The sequence below is a fragment of the Somniosus microcephalus genome, chromosome 2, assembly GCF_052327205.1.
Source record: "Somniosus microcephalus isolate GS21.2 chromosome 2, FLI_Smic_1.0, whole genome shotgun sequence".
In the NCBI taxonomy this organism is placed as follows: domain Eukaryota; kingdom Metazoa; phylum Chordata; class Chondrichthyes; order Squaliformes; family Somniosidae; genus Somniosus; species Somniosus microcephalus.
Genome location: NC_140988.1, coordinates 381,736,991 through 381,757,731, shown reverse-complemented (window position 1 = coordinate 381,757,731; position 20,741 = coordinate 381,736,991). Strand labels below are relative to the sequence as shown.

At 46.9% G+C, this 20,741-nt stretch overlaps 1 protein-coding gene across 3 annotated transcripts in view; it reads left to right on the top strand.

Moving 5' to 3' along the window:
- The window catches only part of LOC147123790 (rab11 family-interacting protein 5-like), a 124,850-nt gene that overhangs the window by 64,123 nt on the left and 39,986 nt on the right, over window positions 1-20,741 (top strand). For 2 of the 3 annotated variants that reach the window (XM_085976062.1, XM_085976069.1), the window contains exon 3: window positions 3,100-3,751. In XM_085976062.1, coding sequence (XP_085832188.1) covers window positions 3,100-3,751 — 652 coding nt within the window. The remainder of the gene's footprint in view (window positions 1-3,099; window positions 3,752-20,741) is intronic. The other variant, XM_085976055.1, reaches the window with a different exon arrangement.

Sequence of the window (20,741 nt, the reverse complement as noted above, 5' to 3'; positions counted from 1 at the left end):
GTAATTGCAGTAGTAGTGACACAGGAGGCACCACCAAAATCACCTCATATTGGATTCGCACTGGTTTTTCCCCACACTCTGTTACCTACAAAACACAATTTATTACAGTCACAGTTAAATTCAGTCTTACAATCATTTCAAGCGACATTACAGTTTAACATCTAATCAACAAATCATGGATTTAAAAGATCCTCCAGATCTCTTTTACTTGTATCCATCTTGTGGATAATTCTATACTAAACATGATTTCTCCTTGGCCCTCAATTGTACCAATCTAGATTCCATGTAACTCTCCACTTCAACTTCAATTTCAATCCCTCTAACAGGTACCAGTGTGTTTAACTCTATTCTGATTGTTTCATTATTTAGATAGTTTCTCGATGGAGTATGTGTCAATGCTTTAAAAGTTGTCTCGCTCTCCTGAGCCACATTAACCATTTCATGTCTTGCTGTTGTCAAGTAACTGAGCATGTCTGAGACCCATTCTTCAGTGCAGATTCACCACACATTCCTGGATGATAATTGCCTCATATGTACCGAATCACATTTGCAAACTCCTACCGATATCTCAATATCATGCCACACATGCCATTCGATACAAGCCTTTCTCGGGCTTTCAGGTATCTTATCAAAAGATTGTAGTCACCTGGAGATCTTTGCTCATCTTTCTCTGCATGGTCCCGATGTCTTGGGTAATGGCCAGACTATCAAATTCAGTTTTCTTAAAAGTTCATTAAAGGCAGGGACACAAATGTCTCCAAGAGCAAGCTATCAATTTACTATTCTTAACTACACTTTCCTGACTTTCACTAGAAAGTTTTGAAAATTCCCATTCAGTAGTGTAATTCTCCTGTTTCAATCTTACACCCTCAAACACTTTCCTTTAATTACCATTCATATCTCATTCATGAGTCCTGGAGAAACTTTACTGTCGAGTACAGTATTTGAGATAGAAAACATAGATCAAACGTTCTCACTTGATCCAAGTTATTAACACTTTTTATTTATCATTATTTTAGAGGATCTTTTATTTTCCCAAAAGTAACCCAATATATAGAGCCTGAGTCCATTTTGTCATTTCAAAATCATCCCAAAATCCAAACAGCAGTATTATGAGCTATCTCTTACTTTTGTTATCGGTGTGGGAAAGTATTTTCTAGCAGAGACATGGCTAGCTGGACAAAGCCACATTGAATTGTGCCTTTGTATCCTTATCTCTTCCAAGAACAGGCTCTTTCTAAATAGTTACCAGGTTGTAATTACAAGCAACATTTCAGAATGTCAGCTAATTTCTACTTATGTTAGTCTAAAAGAGTTAATATAGCCAAGTATCCCATGGTGCTTTGCGTTTTGTTTTCCAGCTAACAAGACTAAATGGTACCTTTCAGAGAGTTTTATACCGGTCAATTATTGAGGACCCCTTTATATCCCTTAAACCAAATTTTACCCTGATTGGTACCAGTATTGTTAAATCCACACTGTGCCTCTGGGCTGTGTCCAATACTATGTGGACATACAGTGATAGCGTGCCAAGTAACACATCCCTCCAATTTTGTTCCAGCCAAATTCCCTTTAATCTTCACAGCATATGGTAACATATTGTGATGGGATATGTGCATTCCGTCCTTCACTACCCCAATATTCTGTATTGGTACACCTCTGCCCTTGGGCTTCGGGTGCCATTACCGGTATTACCATTACCGGTATTACCAATACCAACCCTAGGAGCCCTCCCCTGTCAGATTTACATTCGACTTGTGTGGGGTGCACCCGAACCATTGCTCTCAACTGGCAATCCGTCAAGCTCCTGTATATCGGAGGGGTGCATTTGCTCGTGGACCTGGACCCCAGCAAGAGTCATAGAGTCATAGAGTAATACAGCACGGATAGAGGCCCTTCGGCCCATCGTGTCCGCGCCGGCCATCAAGCCCTGTCTAATCTAATCCCATATTCCAGCATTTGGCCCGTAGCCTTGTATGCTATGGCATTTCAAGTGCACATCCAAATGCTTCTTAAATGTTGTGAGGGTTTCTGCCTCCACAACCCTTTCAGGCAGTGAGTTCCAGACTCCAACCACCCTCTGGGTGAAAAAGTTCTTTCTCAAATCCCCTCTAAACCTCCCGCCCTTTACCTTGAATCTATGCCCCCTAGTTATCGACCCCTCTACTAAGGGAAAAAGCTCCTCCGCATCCATCCTATCTATGCCCCTCATAATTTTGTACACCTCAATCATGTCCCCCCTCAGCCTCCTCAGCTCCAAGGAAAACAAACCCAACCTGCCCAGTCTCTCTTCATAGCTGAAGCGCTCCAGCCCTGGTAACATCCTGGTGAACCTCCTCTGCACCCTCTCTAACGCGATCACATCCTTCCTGTAGTGTGGCGACCAGAACTGCACACAATATTCCAGCTGTGGCCTAACCAGTGTTTTATACAGCTCCATCATAACCTCCTTGCTCTTATATTCAATGCCTCGGCTAATGAAGGCAAGTATCCCATATGCCTTTTTTACCACCTTATCCACCTGTTTCGTGCCTTCAAGAGAAGGAGGGGAGAGAGTTAGACAATGGGGGAGAAGTTTTACCCTCACCGAAATAAAACTACAACTTGTATTTATATAGCGTCTTTAAAGTAGTCAAACGCCCCAAGGCGCTTCATGGGAGCGTCATCAAAGAAAATTTGACACCGAGTCACATAAGGAGGGTCAAAGAGGTAGGTTTTAAGGAGCGTCTTAAAGGAGGAGAGAGAGGCGGAGAGGTTTAGGGAGAGAATTCCAGAGCTTAGGGCCCAGACAACTGAAGGAAAGGCTGCCAATGGTGGAGCGATGAAAATCAGGGATTCGCAAGAGGCCAGAATTAGAGGAGCGCAGAGATCTCGGAGGATTGTCGAGCTGGAGGAGATTACAGAGATGGGGAGGGGCGAGGGCCATGGAGGGATTTGAAAACAAGGATGAGAATTTTAAAATCGAGGCGTTGCTCAACCAGGAGCCAATGTCGGTCAGCGAGCACGGGGTGATGGGTGAACGGGACTTGGTGCAAAATTCAGGTTTATTGGCTGAATGCAAATTGAAGTGTTAAATTTCTGTCTCCTCTCCTCGGTCAGTAGATGGCACTCCGTCCTTACCCAAGATAATGACACACAAGAGAGCTCTTAGCGATGAGGTCGGCCAGACGAACGTAACTGACACCAAAGGCCTTGCGCCAAAGTCGAGCCCCTTGTCCAGGTCGTCGCTCTGCATCAACGGGAGCCATGTCTACAGCGAGGAGCCCCCCTCCAAAACCTCCTCCAGTTTATTTCCAGCATCTTCCCCTCTGTCCTGTTCCCTCCAGGATCTTGCCAACAAGGCAGAGGAGTCTCCTCGGCCGGCTCGGAACCAGGAGCCCGAGGGGTGGCACTGGACGGCTAGTGGCTCGGAGAAGGCGGAGACCAGGTTGGTCCCTCCGATCATCACAGTGGACGATGAAGACACCGCTTCGGTTCCAGCCGTGGGCGGCCAGAGGAAGGAGGAGGTCGGAAGCGCCTGGGGTGCCAAGCCCGTGCACGCTGCTGTCCCCATCATCTCCACCGTCGAACCCACAAAGAAGAACGCTCCGGACGAGACCAAGACGGCCAGCCTCTTCCCTTTTGGAAGTGACAGCAAGGATTCCGAGACCAGGAGATCCCGGACTCCGTCTCCAGTGAGGAAATCCAGTTCTTTGGCTGAAAGGAGCAAGAACAGCGGATGGTTCCTGAAGGATGCCAATCACAAACCAAGGTTAGTGAAGTTGTTAAAATTCTAACTAAAATGTGAGGGATACGAGGGACTTGAGTTGTCTCTTAAATGGCTCCCTGTGGGTGAGGTGGACCTTTTGTTCATTTTTGACTGAAAAAAGCCATCTACAATTCTGACAGGAATGGACAGACTAGATGCAGGAAGGATGTTCTCGATGGTCGGGGAGTCCAGAACCAGGGGTCACAGTCTAAGGATAAGGGGTAGGCCATTTAGGACAGAAATGAGGAGGAATTTCTTCACCCAGAGAGTGGTGAACCTGTGGAACTCTCTACCACAGAAGGCGGTGGAGGCCAATACATTAAATATATTCAAGAAGGAGTTAGATATATTTCTTAAGGCTAAAGGGATCAAGGGATATGGGGAGAAAGCAGGGACAGGGTACTGAATTTGGATGATCAGCCATGATCGCATTGAATGGCGGAGCAGGCTTGAGGGGCCGAATGGCCTACTCCTGCTCCTATCTTCTATGTTACATGATGGGAGGTTCAATGCTCCTCCAATGGGGTACAGTAGCATAGTGGTTATGTTACTGGTCTAGTAATCCAGAGACAACGAGTTCAAATCCCACCATGGCAACTGGGGAATTTAAATTCAGTTCATTAAATAAATCTGGAATAAAAAGCTAGTGTCAGTAATGGTGGCCATGAAACTACCAGATTATCATAAAAGCCCATCTGGTTCACTAATGTCCTTACCCGGTCTGGCCTATGTGTGTCTCTCAACCCACAGCAATGTAGTTGGCTCTTAACTGCCCTCTGAAATGGCTGAGCACTGCGCACCACCTTTTCGAAGGCAATTAGGGATGGGCAATAAATGCTGGCCTTGCCAGCGATGCCCATATCCTGTGAAGGAATTAAAAAAACAAAAACAAATTTTGTCGATAACTAGGGCCTCAGGAACAATAACTGGCTTGTATGAATTGTTGAATGAAGATTTTCGCCTGTTACGTTGTTCCTGTGTGTGGGCTGACCTTAATCAGCCCCGAGCAGAAACGTAAAGTAAACATTTATATTAAAATCAAAGCTTCCTTTATTTCTAAGTGGCATGGTGGCTCAGTGGGTGAGACTCTCATTTGAGTCAGAAGGTTGTGGGTTCGAGCCCCACTCCAGAGACTTGAGCCCATAATCCAGGCTGGCACTCCCAGTGCAGTGCTGAGGGAGCGCTGCACTGTCGGAGGTGCCGTCTTTCAGGTAAGAGGTTGAGCAGGACTGTTTAGGTTGATGCAGAGGGTCCCATGATACGAATCAAATAGGAACCGACAGTTACACCTCAACTATTGTTTCTTGTGCATTAATTGGCTGCCGCATTTCCTACAAAACAACAGTGACTACACTTCAAAAGTAATCCATTGGTTGTAAAGCGCTTTGGGATGTCCTGAGCGCACAAAAGGCGTGATAGAAATGCAAGGTCTTTCCTTTCTTTGTGCCACTTTTTGTTTTATATATCATTCCGTAAACTGCTCCATGAAATGATGGTTTCGGTCTAGTTTCTATAGGACATGGGCACACACACAAATATGATCCACGATTTAGCACAAATTGTCAGTTTTACATAGACTGCGATGGAAGCATTAGTCAGGCACAGCAGCGGGTACTGTTCTGTTTGCACAGTGTAGAGGGAGCTTTACTCTGTATCTAACCCATGCTGTACCTGCCCTGGGAGTGTTTGATGGGATAGTGTAGAGGGAGCTTTACTCTGTATCTAACGTGTGCTGTACCTGCCCTGGGAGTGTTTGATGGGACAGTGTAGAGGGAGCTTTACTCTGTATCTAACCCATGCTGTACCTGCCCTGGGAGTGTTTGATGGGACAGTGTAGAGGGAGCTTTACTCTGTATCTAACCCCGTGCTGTACCTGCCCTGGGAGTGTTTGATGGGACAGTGTAGAGGGAGCTTTACTCTGTATCTAACCCCGTGCTGTACCTGCCCCGGGAGTGTTTGATGGGACAGTATAGAGGGAGCTTTACTCTGTATCTAACCCGTGCTGTACCTGCCCTGGGAGTGTTTGATGGGACAGTGTAGAGGGAGCTTTACTCTGTATCTAACCCCGTGCTGTACCTGCCCTGGGAGTTGTTAGATCCGTGTATTTTTGATGTTGTGTGTCCTTCAATAACTAGACACGAGACTGCAGGAACAATCAACAGGTATTTACTGGATGAGTGTTACTCTAAAACTAAACGTACAGATCCCTACTCAGGGTTTATATACAGGTGTGGTCACTGCCGGTACTACAGTATACAGGAGCTGTAAAAAGTAGTTCTCCCCTTAAAGGTACATACACTACAATTCCTCCCCTTTTAGATTGACAGTACCATAACATTCATTTAACAATTAACACTTTTAACATGCACATTAACCGAAAATAGTCCATTTATAAATTCAATCTTTGGGGCGGCTTCCTGATCCTTTCTGGATAGCTCCTTTCCTGAGTGTCGTGTTCTTGGCGCGGAGGCCCCCTGTCGTCAGTTGGTTCATCAGTTTCCGATGCTACTGTTTCTGGGGTAGATGCTACCTGTATGTCGGGTTCATCACCAGGTGCGCGAGACTTGGGGTTGACTCGTTCCTGGGACTCTAGGATCTGGTCGACATGGCGTCTCACAATGTTCTCCCCAACATCCACTGTGTACATTAGTGGCCCCTGCCGTGTGTATATCGTTCCTGGTTGCCATTTCTCTGTTCGGTAGTCGCGGGCCAAGACCGGTTGCCCTACATTGAAGCTCCTTGTCAGCTTCTCATTGATGTGCTGGAATTGCTTATTCTCAACACCTCTTCGTACATTTGGTCTGAGCAAATCCAGACGAGATCTCAACCTTCGGTTGAAGAACATCATGGCCGGGGTCTGGTTGGTGACTGCATGTGTCGCATTTCTGTAGGCTAACAGGAAATTGTCCACCTTATGCTGCAGTGGAATGTCGTCATTGCACATGGCCCTTACTGCTTTCTTAAAGGTTTGTACGAACCTCTCAGCCAATCCATTTGTGGCTGGATGATACGGGGCGGATGTGTAATGCCTTACCCCATTCCTTTTCATGAATCTTCGGACACAAACTGTGGTCCGTTATCAGAGCAAATCTGCTCTGGCAAGCCGTTCCTGGCAAATATGGTCCGTAGGACTGCAATAGTTTTCTCCATGATGGTGGACGACATTTTGATCACCTCAGGCCATTTCGAGTGCGCATCCACGGCTATTAGAAACATTGAGTCCATGAATGGACCAGCAAAATCAATATGCACCCATTGCCATGGAGATGAGGGCCACTCCGATGGGTGTAGAGGGGCATGTGGTGGTGCATTTTGGACCTTCTGGCATCCTGAGCAGCTCTTTGTCAGGTCCTTGATTTGCTGATCGATCCCCGGCCACCACACACAAGCCCTAGCAAGGCTTTTCATTTTCACCCCTCCCAGATGGCCTTCGTGAAGCTCATTGAGCACTCTCTCCCTTAACTTGGCTGGAATTACCACTCGGGATCCACACATCAAGGTCCCCTGGCATACTGACAGCTGTTCTCTTCTGGATGAGAATGCTGGCAACAGTGAGTCGCCATGTGTTGGCCATCCCTTCACAGTCAAGTCATATACCCGAGACAGTGTTGGGTCATTTCGGGTCTCCTCTATATCAGCGTTAGTTACTGGCAGGCGTTCAATTATAGTCGAATGAAATATTTCGACAGGGTCCACTGCTGGTGCTTCCTCCGCAGTAGGCAGTGGCAGGCGTGATAGCCCATCAGCGTTTCCATGCTGTTTCGTGCCCTTATACTCGATTTCATATTGGTTCGCCCCTAGAAAAAGCGACCATCTTTGTAGCCGTTGCGCAGTCATCACCGGCACGCCCTTCTTAGGATTAAAGATGGAGACAAGTGGATGGTGGTCCATCAGCAAGGTGAACTTCTGCCCGTGCAGATAGTGGTTGAACTTTTTCACTCCCCACACTAGGCTGAGGGCCTCCCTGTCAATCTGGGCGTAGTTACACTCGGCTGAGGTTAGTGATCGTGACGCAAAGGCTATTGGCCTCTCCGAGCCGTCCGGGAACTTGTGCGACAGCACCGCTCCAATGCCATAGGGTGATGCATCACACGCCAACCAAATTGGTAGTGCTGGGTTGAAATGAGCCAACACTTCTTTTGATGTGATCAATTCTTTGCACTTCTGGAAAGCTCGTTTACATTCGTCATTCCACTTCCATGGTACCCCTGTTTGCAGTAGGGTGTTCAGTGGGTGTAGTACTGTAGACCAATTCGGCAAGAACTTATGGTAGTAGTTCACCAGCCTGAGGAACGACCTCAGTTGTGACACATTTTCCGGTGCTGGAGCCTTGACTACTGCCTCAATCTTGTCAGGGGACTTATGTAACCCCTCTTCATCAATAACGTGGCCACAATACGAGATCTGCTTCTGGAAAAACTCGCATTTGTGGCGATTTGCTCGGAGCCCATATTCCTTCAATCTGGTGAGCACCTGCTCCAGGTTGGCAAGGTGAGCACTGTCATTTTCGCCCGTGACTAGGATGTCGTCCAAATAACACTGGGTCCCTGGAATCCCTTGCAGGACTTGATCCATTGCCCTTTGCCAAATAGCCGGAGCTGATGCTACCCCGAAAACCAGCCGGTTGTATTGGTAGAGACCTTTTGAGTGTTGATCCTGAGGTACTGTTTCGAGGCTGCTTCTACCTCCATTTGCAGGTATACCTGGGCCAGATCAATCTTAGTGAAGCGTTTCCCTCCAGATAGCGAGGCGAAAATATCTTCAATCTGCGGAAGCGGATATTGTACCGTGTGAAGGACTGGGTTCACTGTCACTTTAACTTTAAAGTCCCCACAGATGCGAACTTTCTTTGGTTCCCCAGGCGTATTACTCAACGACCTCTTCATTACAGGAACGATGGGTGTGGCCCACTCGCTCCAGTCCACTTTGGACAGTACTCCTGAACGTTCCAAACCCTCCAGCCCTGCTTCGACGGCTGGGCGGATCGCATAAGGCACCGGTCTGGCCTTAAAAAAAAAAAAAAAAAAAAAAAAAAAAAAAAAACTTTGGGCTTGCATTTTCCTCTATTTTGATCGTCGCTGTTATGCCTTTTAGTGTTCCGAGTCCCTCCTGGAACACTTGTGCATCAGTTAGCAATTTTGACAGTCATCCAGATGTGGTGTCGTCATCCTTTTTGGCATCTACAGTCAGTGCTTGTATGGAATGCCAATCTAGCTGTATCTTCCGGATCCATTCACGTCCTAGTAGTGATGGTCCTCCATCTGGCAATACATATAGGTCCATTTTTGGTGATTCCTTACCGTTATATACAACGTTCACCCTTATTTTTCCTTTGGGGTAGACTTTTTGCCCCGTGTACGTCTTCAAGACAATCTCTATCTCTCAAGGGTATATGTGAGAATAGCCGCTTGTAGTCCCTTCGGTTTATGACTGTTAGGGCTGATCCTGTGTCCAATTCCATTTTCACTTGGACTCCAGCTATCTTGAGCGTGACCCAGATAGTTTGATGATCCTCCGTTTGGATCACCTTATGTAGTTTCAGACAACCCAGCTCCTTGCTTCCGGAGTCTGTATCACTTTTCTGTTCGTCTGAACTACTCTCCGTCACCTTATGTACCACCTTGTACTTCTCCTGTGGAGATTTCGTGCTGCTGGTTTTCTTTCCTGACCTGCAGACTCTTGCTATGTGTCCTACTTTTCCACACTGTCTGCGCACTTTGTCCTTAAACCAGCAATCATTATGGTCGTGTGTTGTTCTGCCGCAGCGATAACACTTCACTGTTCCGTATGACATTTCATTTGTGCCATATTCTTGCGGTCTCCGTTGTATCTCTGCAGCGCCCTGTGCGGCTGCTTCGTGTGATACTGCCATGCTGAAAGCCTTGTCCAGCGTAAGATCCTTTTCTGATCGAAGCCGTTTCTGGGTTCCTTCACTTTGAAGCCCCCACACAAACTTGTCCCTTAAAGTATCTGCTAGTCCCGTTCCAAACTGGCAGTGTTTCGATAGCTTGCGCAGGTCCGTTAAATACTCAGCATTACTTTCGTCTTTATGCTGGTTCCTTTTGTGAAACTTAAATCTTTCTGCTATCAGCAGCGGTGTGGGGTTTAAGTGGTTCTGTAGGATTGACACTATTTTCCAAAATCCTTGTCCACTGGCTTCTCTGGGGTTACTAGGTTTCGCAGTAAGCCATACGTTTTTGCACCCATGGAATTCAACAATACCAGCACTTTCCTCTCATCTGGCACTTCATTCTCTCATCTGGTACTTCATTCACCTTGCAGTACACTTCTATGCGTTCGACATATGTCGTCCAATCTTCGACTTCATTGTCGAACGCTGTGATACTGCCACTCTTCGGCATCCCTGGGTGTGGTTAGACTGGCTCAAAATGGCGTTTTCCCGCCCTTTCCCTTGCAGCTCAAAATGGCGTTTTCCCGTGCTCTCCCTTCTCCACTGTGGCTCAAAATGGCGTTTACCGCGCTCTCCTTTCTTCTCCGCTGCGGCTGCTCGTCCCTTGAACACCGGCTGCGCTCTGCGTGTTTCCGTTTCTTCTCCGCTGCGGCTGCTCGTCCCTTGAACACCGGCTGCGCTCTGCGCGTTTCCGTTTCTTCCCCGCTGACGCTGTTCGTCCCTTGAACACCGGCTGTGCTCTGCGCGTTTCCCTTCGCGCTTCTCTCCTCCCGTCGACGCCGTTCGGCCCTGAACACCGGCTGCGCCCTGTGCGTTGTAACCTCTCCTCCCGTCGACGCCGCTCGGTCCTGACCACCGGCTGTGCCCTGTGCGCTCTACCCTCTCTCTTCTCCCGTCGACGCTGCTCGGCCTTTTCTGTGCTGTCGGTCGGCTCTAGCCGGCGCTGTTTGGGAAGGGTCTGCGCCGTACCTGTTGCCAGCCCATTTCGCTGGACCACCGTCACTGGAGAACCAAGCCCAGCTCTCAACAGCCTCCCCTGCGATGCTCAAATCTCTGCTGGATGACTGGGCGGTTGCTCGTGGTCGACGCCCGTGTTTCTGGCCTCAACTTTCTTCCACTGTTCTCCAGGAGCGAATCCCTGGGAGGTAATGCAGAGTTGCAGGTAGGTTCGAATCTGCCTCGTCGCCACTGTTAGATCCGTGTATTTTTGATGTGTGTCCTTCAATAACTAGACACGAGACTGCAGGAGCAATCAACCGGTATTTACTGGATGAGGGTTACTCTAAAACTAAACGTACAGATCCCTACTCAGAGTTTATATACAGGTGTGGTCACTGCCGGTACTACAGTATACAGGAGCTGTAAAAAGTAGTTCTCCCCTTAAAGGTACATACACTACAGGAGTGTTTGATGGGACAGTGTAGAGGGAGCTTTACTCTGTATCTAACCCGTGCTGTACCTGCCCTGGGAGTGTTTGATGGGACAGTGTAGAGGGAGCTTTACTCTGTATCTAACCCGTGCTGTACCTGCCCTGGGAGTGTTTGATGGGACAGTGCAGAGGGAGCTTTACTCTGTATCTAACCCGTGCTGTACCTGCCCTGGGAGTGTTTGATGGGGCAGTGTAGAGGGAGCTTTACTCTGTATCTAACCTGTGCTGTACCTGCCTTGGGAGTGTTTGATGGGACAGTGTAGAGGGAGCTTTACTCTGTATCTAACCCGTGCTGTACCTGCCCTGGGAGTAGTTGATGGGACAGTGTAGAGGGAGCTTTACTCTGTATCTAACCCGTGCTCTACCTGCCCTGGGAGTGTTTGATGGGACAGTGTAGAGGGAGCTTTACTCTGTATCTAACCCGAGCTGTACCTGCCCTGGGAGTGTTTGATGGGACAGTGCAGAGGGAGCTTTACTCTGTATCTAACCCGTACTGCACCTGCCCTGGGAGTGTTTGTGACAGTGAAGAGGAAGCTCCCATGGTACTGACCCTGTAAGATCCAGGAGTCTGTTCATGGTTCTATAGTGCCGATATGTAACAAAAGACTTAAATTGTATGTACGTCAGTGTCTGTGGTGTAAATAATAAGATTGAGCTGCAGGCACAAATTGCCACATGGGATTATGACGTGGTTGCATTAACAGAGACTTGGCTCAAACACGGCCAGGAATTGGTTCTTAATATTCCTGGTTAATATTTCTCGTATTCAGGAATGATAGAGAAGGAAGAAGAGGAGGAGGCATGGCAGTATTGATTAAGGATGATACAGTTCTAAATAGGAAGGATATACTGGATAGTTCTGGGTCTGAATCTATTTGGCTTGAGTTAAGGAACAGAGGGGGAGCAGTTACATTGTTGGGAATTTTTGTTAGAGAGCTCCAAACAGTGAGAAAATTTGTTGGTAAATTTCAAATGCTTGTAACAAAAATAGAGTAGTAATATTAGGAGACTTTAATTACCCTATGTAACCTGGGAAAAACTTTGTGCTAAGTTTAGGGAAGGAAAGGAATTTTGGATATATATCCAGGAGAACTTTCTCAACCAGTATGTCTTTAGTCCAACAAGGAAGGAGGCAGTGTTGGATCTGGTTCTGGGAAATGAGGTAGTGGATGTGAAAGACCCCATGGCACTATATCGAAGAAGAGCAGGGGAGTTCTCCCCAGTGTCCTGGTCAATATTTATCCCTCAACCAACATCACTAAAACAGATGTTCGGGTCATTGTCATTGTGGGACCTTGTTGTGCACAAATTGGCTGCAGCATTTCCTACAACAGTGACTACCCTTCAAAAGTACTTCATTGGCTGTAACACACTTTGGGACATCCTGAGGTTGTGAAAGGCGCTATGTAAATGCAAGATCTGTCTTCCTGTTCCGTCAACAGCTCAGTTTTTAAAATTCTCATCCTTGTTTTCAAATCCCTCCATGGCCTCTCATCTCCCTGTCTCTGTAACCTCCTACAACCCACTGCGATCTCTGCACTCCCACAATTCTGGCCTCTTGCGCATCCCCGATTTAATTCTCCCCACCATTGGTGGCCGTGCCTCCAGCTGCCTGGGCCCTAAGCTCTGGAATTCCCTCCCTAAACTTCTCCGCCTCTCTCTCTCCTCCTTGAAGATGCTCCTTAAAACCTCCCTCTTTGACCAAGCTTTTGGTCACCTGCCCTAATATCTCCTTACGTGGCTCGGTGTCAAATTTTGTTTGATAATCGCTCCTGTGAAGCGCCTTGGGGCATTTTACTGTGTCAAAGGTGCTGTATAAATGCAAGTTGTTGTTGTTGGGAGCACTTGATCAGTCTTTGATGGTGGCTGCAGCTCGCTGAGGTCAGAGGTTGATGGTCACTGACAACCAGAGAGAAACAGGAGTGAATATCCAGCTAAAATGTGGAAAATGGTCATAGAAATCTGGAAAACTCCCCCCCCCCCCCCCCCCAACAAGGCAGTGGCTGCTGGGGAGCAATTTGAGCTTTCAAGCCTGAGAGCGTTCGATTTTTGTTGGATAAAAGTATCGAGGGATATGGAGCAACGTCTGGTAAATGGAGTTGAGGAACAGACCATCCATGATCTGATTGAATGGCGGAACAGGTTCGAGCGGCTGAATGGCCTACACCTGTCCCTTAAAGATTCTAGCCCTGTAAGGAATGAGGCTTTAACATTAATCTAAATAGTTTTTTGTATTTTTAACCTGAAATACACACTTTTAATCTTTATTTCTTTTTAGTATATTGCTTTTATTTAAATTCATTTATGGGATGTGGGCGTCGCTGGCAAATCCAGCATTTATTGCCCATCCCTAATTACCCTTGAGAAGGTGGTGGTGAGCTGCCGCCTTGAACCGCTGTAGTCCGTGTGGTGAAGGTGCTCCCACAGTGCTGTTTGGGAGGGAGTTCCAGGATTTTGACCCAGCGACGATGAAGGAACGGCCGATATACTTCCAAGTTAGGATGGTGTGTGACTTGGAAGGGAACTTGGAGGTGGTGGTGTTCCCATGCGCCTGCTGATCTTGTCCTTCTAGGTGGTATAACAATCCTCACAGACTCCTACTCGGATACAAGAGAAAGATCCATCATATGATGGGTGATCCCTCGCTTGCCCATGGCCTCCAACCTCCCCATTGCAACCTTTTGGGGTCAATTTTCATTAAGCTGTTGGGAAGGAGGCGGGACTACAACTTTTGGGTTTTAGTCCCGCCTACATCGACGTCTGGCCAATCCATGCGATTTTCCCTTGATTGACCTTGTTGAGCCCACCCAGCGGGCTCAGCAGGCCAATTAAGGGCCACCTGGCAACAGGGGACGTCACAGACTGAAATTTCATCTGTCAAGAGGTCTTGACAGATGAAATATCAGTGTTTCACAGCTGTTTGAAGCTGTCAAACACTGACAGTCTGACTTCTAACCTGAGTCCTTCTACACAGACTCAGTTGGAACTGTCACCGGCAATGAAAGCTGAAGGCTGTCACTTTTGACAGCTCGCAGCCATTCTGCTTTCTGTGGTGGCTGAGTGATGGACTCCCGACGCCTACAGGAAGAAAGGCTGTTAAGGTAAGTACAGGTAATTTAAACTTCTTTACACACTTTAGACACACCAAACACACTACCTTTGCACTCATGCACCATCACTCACCTGAACACCGACATCGCGACCCCTCCAAGTCCTTCAACCCGACGGCCCGCCTGCTCTAACCTGGTGTGGTTTGGAGAAGTCGGGAATCCCACACGACACCCCTCAAAATAGGGATTAGGCTAAAAACTGCCTGTTAACTACCTGTTAACCGGCAGTTAATTGGCACTAATTCCTTCCCGCCTCGGGTCGGCGGGTCCCAGTGCGGGGCGGGTACCCGCCTCCTCGGAAACTTAGGTGGAGGCGAGTTTTGGGCGGGATGGTGTCGGGACCCACGAATTCGGGATTTTTGCCCCCCACCCGCCTAAAAGCCCGCCTCACGGCACACTGAAAATCTAGGCCATTATCTCTATTTTAGCAATATTATTATGGTCTGTGCTCCTCCATTTTTCCTCCAAATCCCCAGTCCTATTCACTCTTCCTTCTCCCTCCAATGTGTTGGAACCAAGATCAATCGCGCCGTCTCCTACGCGAAAACTTTCTTTCCCAGGATCTTGAAACTGTGGAGCACCTCACTTCATTCGGTCTGCTCCACCTCCTACAATCTACAGGAGGTTAAATCCCAGGCTTGGGGTCACTAATCAATACTTACTCCTCCGCCTCACCACCTCGCCTACTGTCCTTCACCTGGATTTCTCAATAAACGAAAAATCCTGGCGATTCTTTCAACAGAAGAACATTTTCTTTGGTTCCTACCTTTCGCTGGCAAGGGTGATATTTATTGCCCATCCCTAGTTGCCCTGAGGAGGTGCCACCTTCAAGGTGGGTGGTGGGTCTTCCTGAACTGCAGTGACTTGCTGGGCCATTTGAGGGCAGTTAAAAGTCAGCCACATTGGTGTGGGACTGGAGTCATGTATGACTGGAGTCAGGTGATCTCCTGGACTAGTTTCAGTCGCCTAGATAGGTCGGAGAGGAATTTCCCAGATTTATTTCCCCCAAATTGTCCTGGGTTTCTTTAACCTGGTTTTGCGCCGCTCCCAGAAGATCACATGGTTTCGGGTGGGGTGGAGTGTATATCTTGTGATACACAGGTATCACAATTGGGTGGGACAGGCTCGATGGACCAGATGGTCTTTACCTGTCCATCGTTGTTCGTATAGGCCCAGACAGAGTAAGGACAGCAGTTTTCCTTCACATTAGGACAATAGTCAACCAGTTGGGTTTTTACGGCAATCCAACAGCTTCATGGTCACTTTTACTGGTACCAGCTTTTCATTTTCAGATTTTTAAAAACTGAATTCAAGTTCTCAAACTACCATGGTGGAATTGGAACTCGCGCTCTCTAGATTACTCGTCCAGTAACACGACCACTACATTACCCTGTCCATTGCTAGCTTTGTCACCCGAGATCCTTTGTGTGCTGTCGGCCAGTGTCATTAGCAGAGGTTGAGGTGACCCTTGTACAATTTGTTATAACTTGCCTTTTAGTGAAGTCTTATTACGTTGGCCCGTGAAATGGCTGAGCTAACAGAAAACATGCATGTGCTGGAAGCCTGAACCAGCAGGTTGGTCAATGTCTGAAAGGGATAGAAAGGTTATATTTCAGGTTTAGCCTTGCTTCTGCATTCCTTGCTGAATCAGGAAAGGATGAACAGGCTGGACCTCTTTTTTTTCTCTTGAAAAGAGAAGGCTGAGGGGTGACCTAATAGAGGGCTTTAAAATTTTGAAAGGTTTTGATAGAGTGGATACAGAGAGAATGTTTCCACTTGTGGGGAAGAGCATAACTAGAGGCCATCAATATAAGATAGTCACCAAGAAATCAAACAGGGAATTCAGGAGAAACTTCTTTACCCAGAGAGTGGTGAGAATGTGGAACTCACTACCACAGGGAGTGGTTGAAGCGAATAGTATCGATGCATTTAAAGGGGAGGCTGGACAAGCATATGAGGGAGAAGGGAATAGAGAGTTACGCTGATAGAGTTAGATGAGGAAAGACGGGAGGAGGCTCGAGTGGAGCATAAACGCCAGCATGGACTGGTTGGGCCGAATGGCCTGTTTTTATGCCGTATATCCTATGAATCACTGAACCATTCGATCTTGTACTGATGCTAGAGATAGAAGAATGATAAGGCAAAGGTGGGATTTTTTTATTTTGTGAAGTTTGTGCTGATCAAGTTAAGGGACATTAGTGCTAATGAATGGAACACTTTCACATTATTGTCACCCAGTGTTGGTATAAAGCCTGCCGATGTCAGGTATAGCACAGGTTAGATACAGAGTGCATTTTGGTAGGAAGAATAAAGAGGCCACATACTGCTTGGATAATAAAAGTCTGAATGGGGTAAAGGAGCCGAGGGATCTGGGGGTACAGTTACACAGATCAGTAAAAGTAGCGACATGGGTTCATAAGAATGCAAACAAAGCACTGGGATTGATTTCTAGAGGGATAGAAGTTGTGTTAAACTTGTATAGAACCTTGGTTAGACCACACTTAGCACTGTGCACAGTTCTCCATATTATAAAAAAGGATATAGAAGCACTGGAGAAGGTGCAAAAAAGATTTATAAGGATGAGGGGTTCTGCCTATCAGGAAAGATTGAACAGGCCGGGGCTCTTTTCTCTAGAAAAGAGAAGACTGAGGGGTGACCTGATAGAGGTCTTTAAGATTATGAAAGGGTTCGATAGGGTAGACGTAGAGAAGATGTTTCCACTTGTGGGTGAGACCAGAACTAGGGGCCATAAATATAAGACAGTCACTAATAAATCCAACAGGGAATTCAGGAGAAACTTCTTTACCCAGAGAGTGGTGAGAATGTGGAACTCGCTGCCACAGGGAGTGGTTGAGGCGAATAGTATCGATGTATTTAAGGGGAGCCTAGACAAGCACATGAGGGAGAAAGGAATAGAAGGTTATGCTGATGGGGTGAGATGAAGAGGGGCGAGAGGAGGCTCACATGGAGCATAAAAACCAGCACAGACCCGTTGGGCCGAATGGACTGTTTCTGTGCTATACATTCTATGTAAGAGTTATACCTGTCTCTACTCTGTCCCTAAGTAACAGCAAGAATCACCACCAGCACACCTTTAACAACGAAAAACATCCCAAAGAACTTCACAAAGGCAAATTGGAAGCCAAGCCAAAGGATACTGTTGAGGGGGATGACTTACCAGAGGAAGGCAGCAGCAGCCAACTTCCTGGCACCAGGGGTGCTTCTGCTGCTCAGGAAGGGAGGAAAAAGAGTGGGAGAGCAATAGTGGTAGGGGATTCTATCGTAAGGGGTACAGATAGGCGTTTCTGTGGCCGTAGACGTGACTCCAGGATGGTTTGTTGCCTCCCTGGTGCCAGGGTCAAGGATGTCACTGAACGGCTGCAGGGCATTCTGAAGGGGGAGGGTGAACAGGTAGAGGTCGTGGTTCACATTGGGACCAACGACATGGGTAGGAAGAGGGATGAGGTCCTGCAGCAAGAATTTAGGGAGCTAGGTAGCAGATTAAAGAGCAGGACCTCAAAGGTTGTAATCTCTGGATTACTCCCGGTGCCACGTGCTAGTGAGTATAGGAATAGGAGGGTAGAGCAGATGAATGCGTGGCTAAAGAGTTGGTGCAGGAGGGAGGGCTTTAGTTTCCTGGATCACTGGGCCTGCTTCTGGGAAAGGTGGGACTTGTACAAGTCGGACGGGTTGCACCTCAACCAGAGCGGGACAAATATCCTTGCAGGGAGGTTTGCTAGCACTGTTCGGGGGGGTTTAAACTAAAATGGCAGGGGGTTGGGAACCTGAGCAGGTAGACAGAGGAAAGGGAAACGGGGATAAAAGCAAAAGATAGGAAGGAGAAAAACAAAAGTGGCAGTCAGAGAAATCAACGGTTTAAATCAAATGTGGCCACAGTAAATAATAATTCTAATAGGTCTAAGAGCGTTAAAAAAACAAGCCTGAAGGCTTTGTGTCTTAATGCGAGGAGCATTTGTAATAAGGTGGACGAATTGGCTGCGCAAATAGAGGTAAACGAATATGATTTGGTTGGGATTACGGAAACGTGGCTCGAGGATGACCAAGACTGGAAACTCAACATCCAGGGGTATTCGATATTCAGGAAAGATAGGCAAAAAGGAAAGGGAGGTGGGGTAGCATTACTGGTTAAAGAAGGGATTAATACAATTGTAATGAAGGATATTAGCTCTGATGATGTGGAATCTGTATGGGTAGAATTGAGAAATACTAAGGGGAAAAAAACATTAGTGGGAGTGGTATATAGACCACCCAACAGTAAGGCGGAGGTTGGGGATGGCATTAAAAGGGAAATTAAAGAAGCGTGCAATAAGGGCACAGCAGTCGTCATGGGTGACTTTAATCTACATATAGGTTGGGCCAACCAAATTAGTAACAATACTGTGGAGGAGGAATTCCTGGAGTGTTTACGGGATGGTTTCCTGGACCAATATGTCGAGGAACCAACCAGAGATCAGGCCATCTTAGACTGGGTATTATGTAACGACAAAGGATTAATTAGCAATCTTGTTGTACGAGGCCCCTTGGGTCTGAGCGATCATAATATGATCGAATTCTTCATTAAGATGGAGAATGAAGTAGTTGACTCAGAGACTAGGGTCCTCAATTTAAATAAAGGAAACTACGATGGTCTGAGGAGCGAGTTGGGTAGGATTGATTGGGGAATGGCACTCAAAGGGTTGACGGTGGATAGGCAATGGCAAACATTCAAAGACCGAATGGATGAGCTACAGAATTTGTTCATCCCAGTTTGGCATAAAAATAAAACAAAAAAGGTGACTCAACTGTGGCTAACAAGGGAAATTAGGGATAGCATAAGATCCAAGGAGACGACATATAAATTGGCCAGAAAAAGCAATAATCCTGAGGATTGGGAGCAGTTTAGGATTCAACAAAGGAGGACAAAGGGATTAATTAAGAAAGGGAAAATAGAATATGAGAGTAAGCTGGCAGGGAACATAAAAACTGACTGTAAAAGCTTTTATAGATATGTGAAGAGAAAAAGATTGGTGAAGTCAAGCGTAGGTCCCTTACAGTCAGAATCAGGGGAATTTATAATGGGGAAACAAAGAAATGGCAGACCAACTAAATTCATACTTTGGTTCTGTCTTCACAAAGGAGGACACAAATAACCTCCCAGAGATGCCGGGGCATAGGGTCTGATGAAAGGGAGGAACTGAAAGAAATCAGTATTTGTAGGGAAATGGTGTTAGGAAAATTGATGGGACAAAGGCCGACAAATCCCCAGGGCCTGATAATCTACATCCCAGGGTACTTAAGGAAGTGGCCCTGGAAATAGTAGATGCATTGCTGGTCATCTTCCAGAACTCGATAGACTCTGGAACAGTACCCATGGATTGGAGGGTAGCTAATGTTACCCCACTATTCAAAAAAGGTGGTCGAGAAAAAGCGGGGAATTATAGACCGGTAAGCCTGACATCGGTAGTGGGGAAAATGCTAGAATCTATTATAAAAGATGTAATAGCAGAGCACTTGGTAAGCAGTGACAGGATCAGACAAAGTCAATATGGATTTACAAAAGGTAAATCATGCGTGACTAATCTACTGGAATTTTTTGAGGATGTAACTAGTAAAATAGATAAGGGAGAACCAGTGGATGTGGTGTATTTGGACTTTCAGAAGGCTTTCGATAAGGTCCCGCATAAGAGATTAGCATGCAAAATTAAGGCACATGGGATTGGGGGCAAGGTATTGACTTGGATAGAGAACTGGTTGGCGGACAGAAAGCAAAGAGTTGGAATAAACTGGTCATTTTCCGAGTGGCAGGTAGTGACTAGTGGGGTACCGCAAGGATCGGTCCTAGGACCCCAGCTGTTCACAATATATATTAATGATCTGGACGAGGGAATTGGATGTAATATCTCCAAATTTGCAGACGACACAAAGCTGGGTGGGAGGATGTCGTGAAACTCCAGTACGATTTGGACAGATTGGGTGATTGGGCAGAAACATGGCAAATGCACTATAATGTGGATAAATGTGAGGTTATCCACTTTGGTGGCAAAAACAGGAAGGCAGATTATTATTTGAATGGCAATAGATTGGGAGAAGGGGAAGTGCAAAGAGACCTGGGTGTTCTTGTGCACCAGCCGCTGAAGGTAAGCATGCAGGTGCAGCAGGCGGTTAAGAAGGCAAATGGTATGTTGGCCTTCGTAGCAAGAGGGTTCGAGTACAAGAACAAGGATGTCTTGCTGCAGTTGCACAGGGCCTTGGTGAGACCGCACCTTGAGTACTGTGTGCAGTTTTGGTCGCCTTACCTGAGGAAGGACATTCTTGCCATTGAAGGAGTGCAGCGAAGATTCACCAGGCTGATACCTGGGATGGCAGGAATGACTTATGAGGAGAGATTGTGTCGATTGGGCTTATACTCACTGGAGTTTAGAAGATTGAGAGGGGATCTCATCGAAACTTATAAAATTCTGTCAGGCCTGGACAGACTAGATGCAGGAAGGATGTTTATGATGGCCGGGGAGTCCAGAACCAGGGGTCATAGTCTAAGAATAA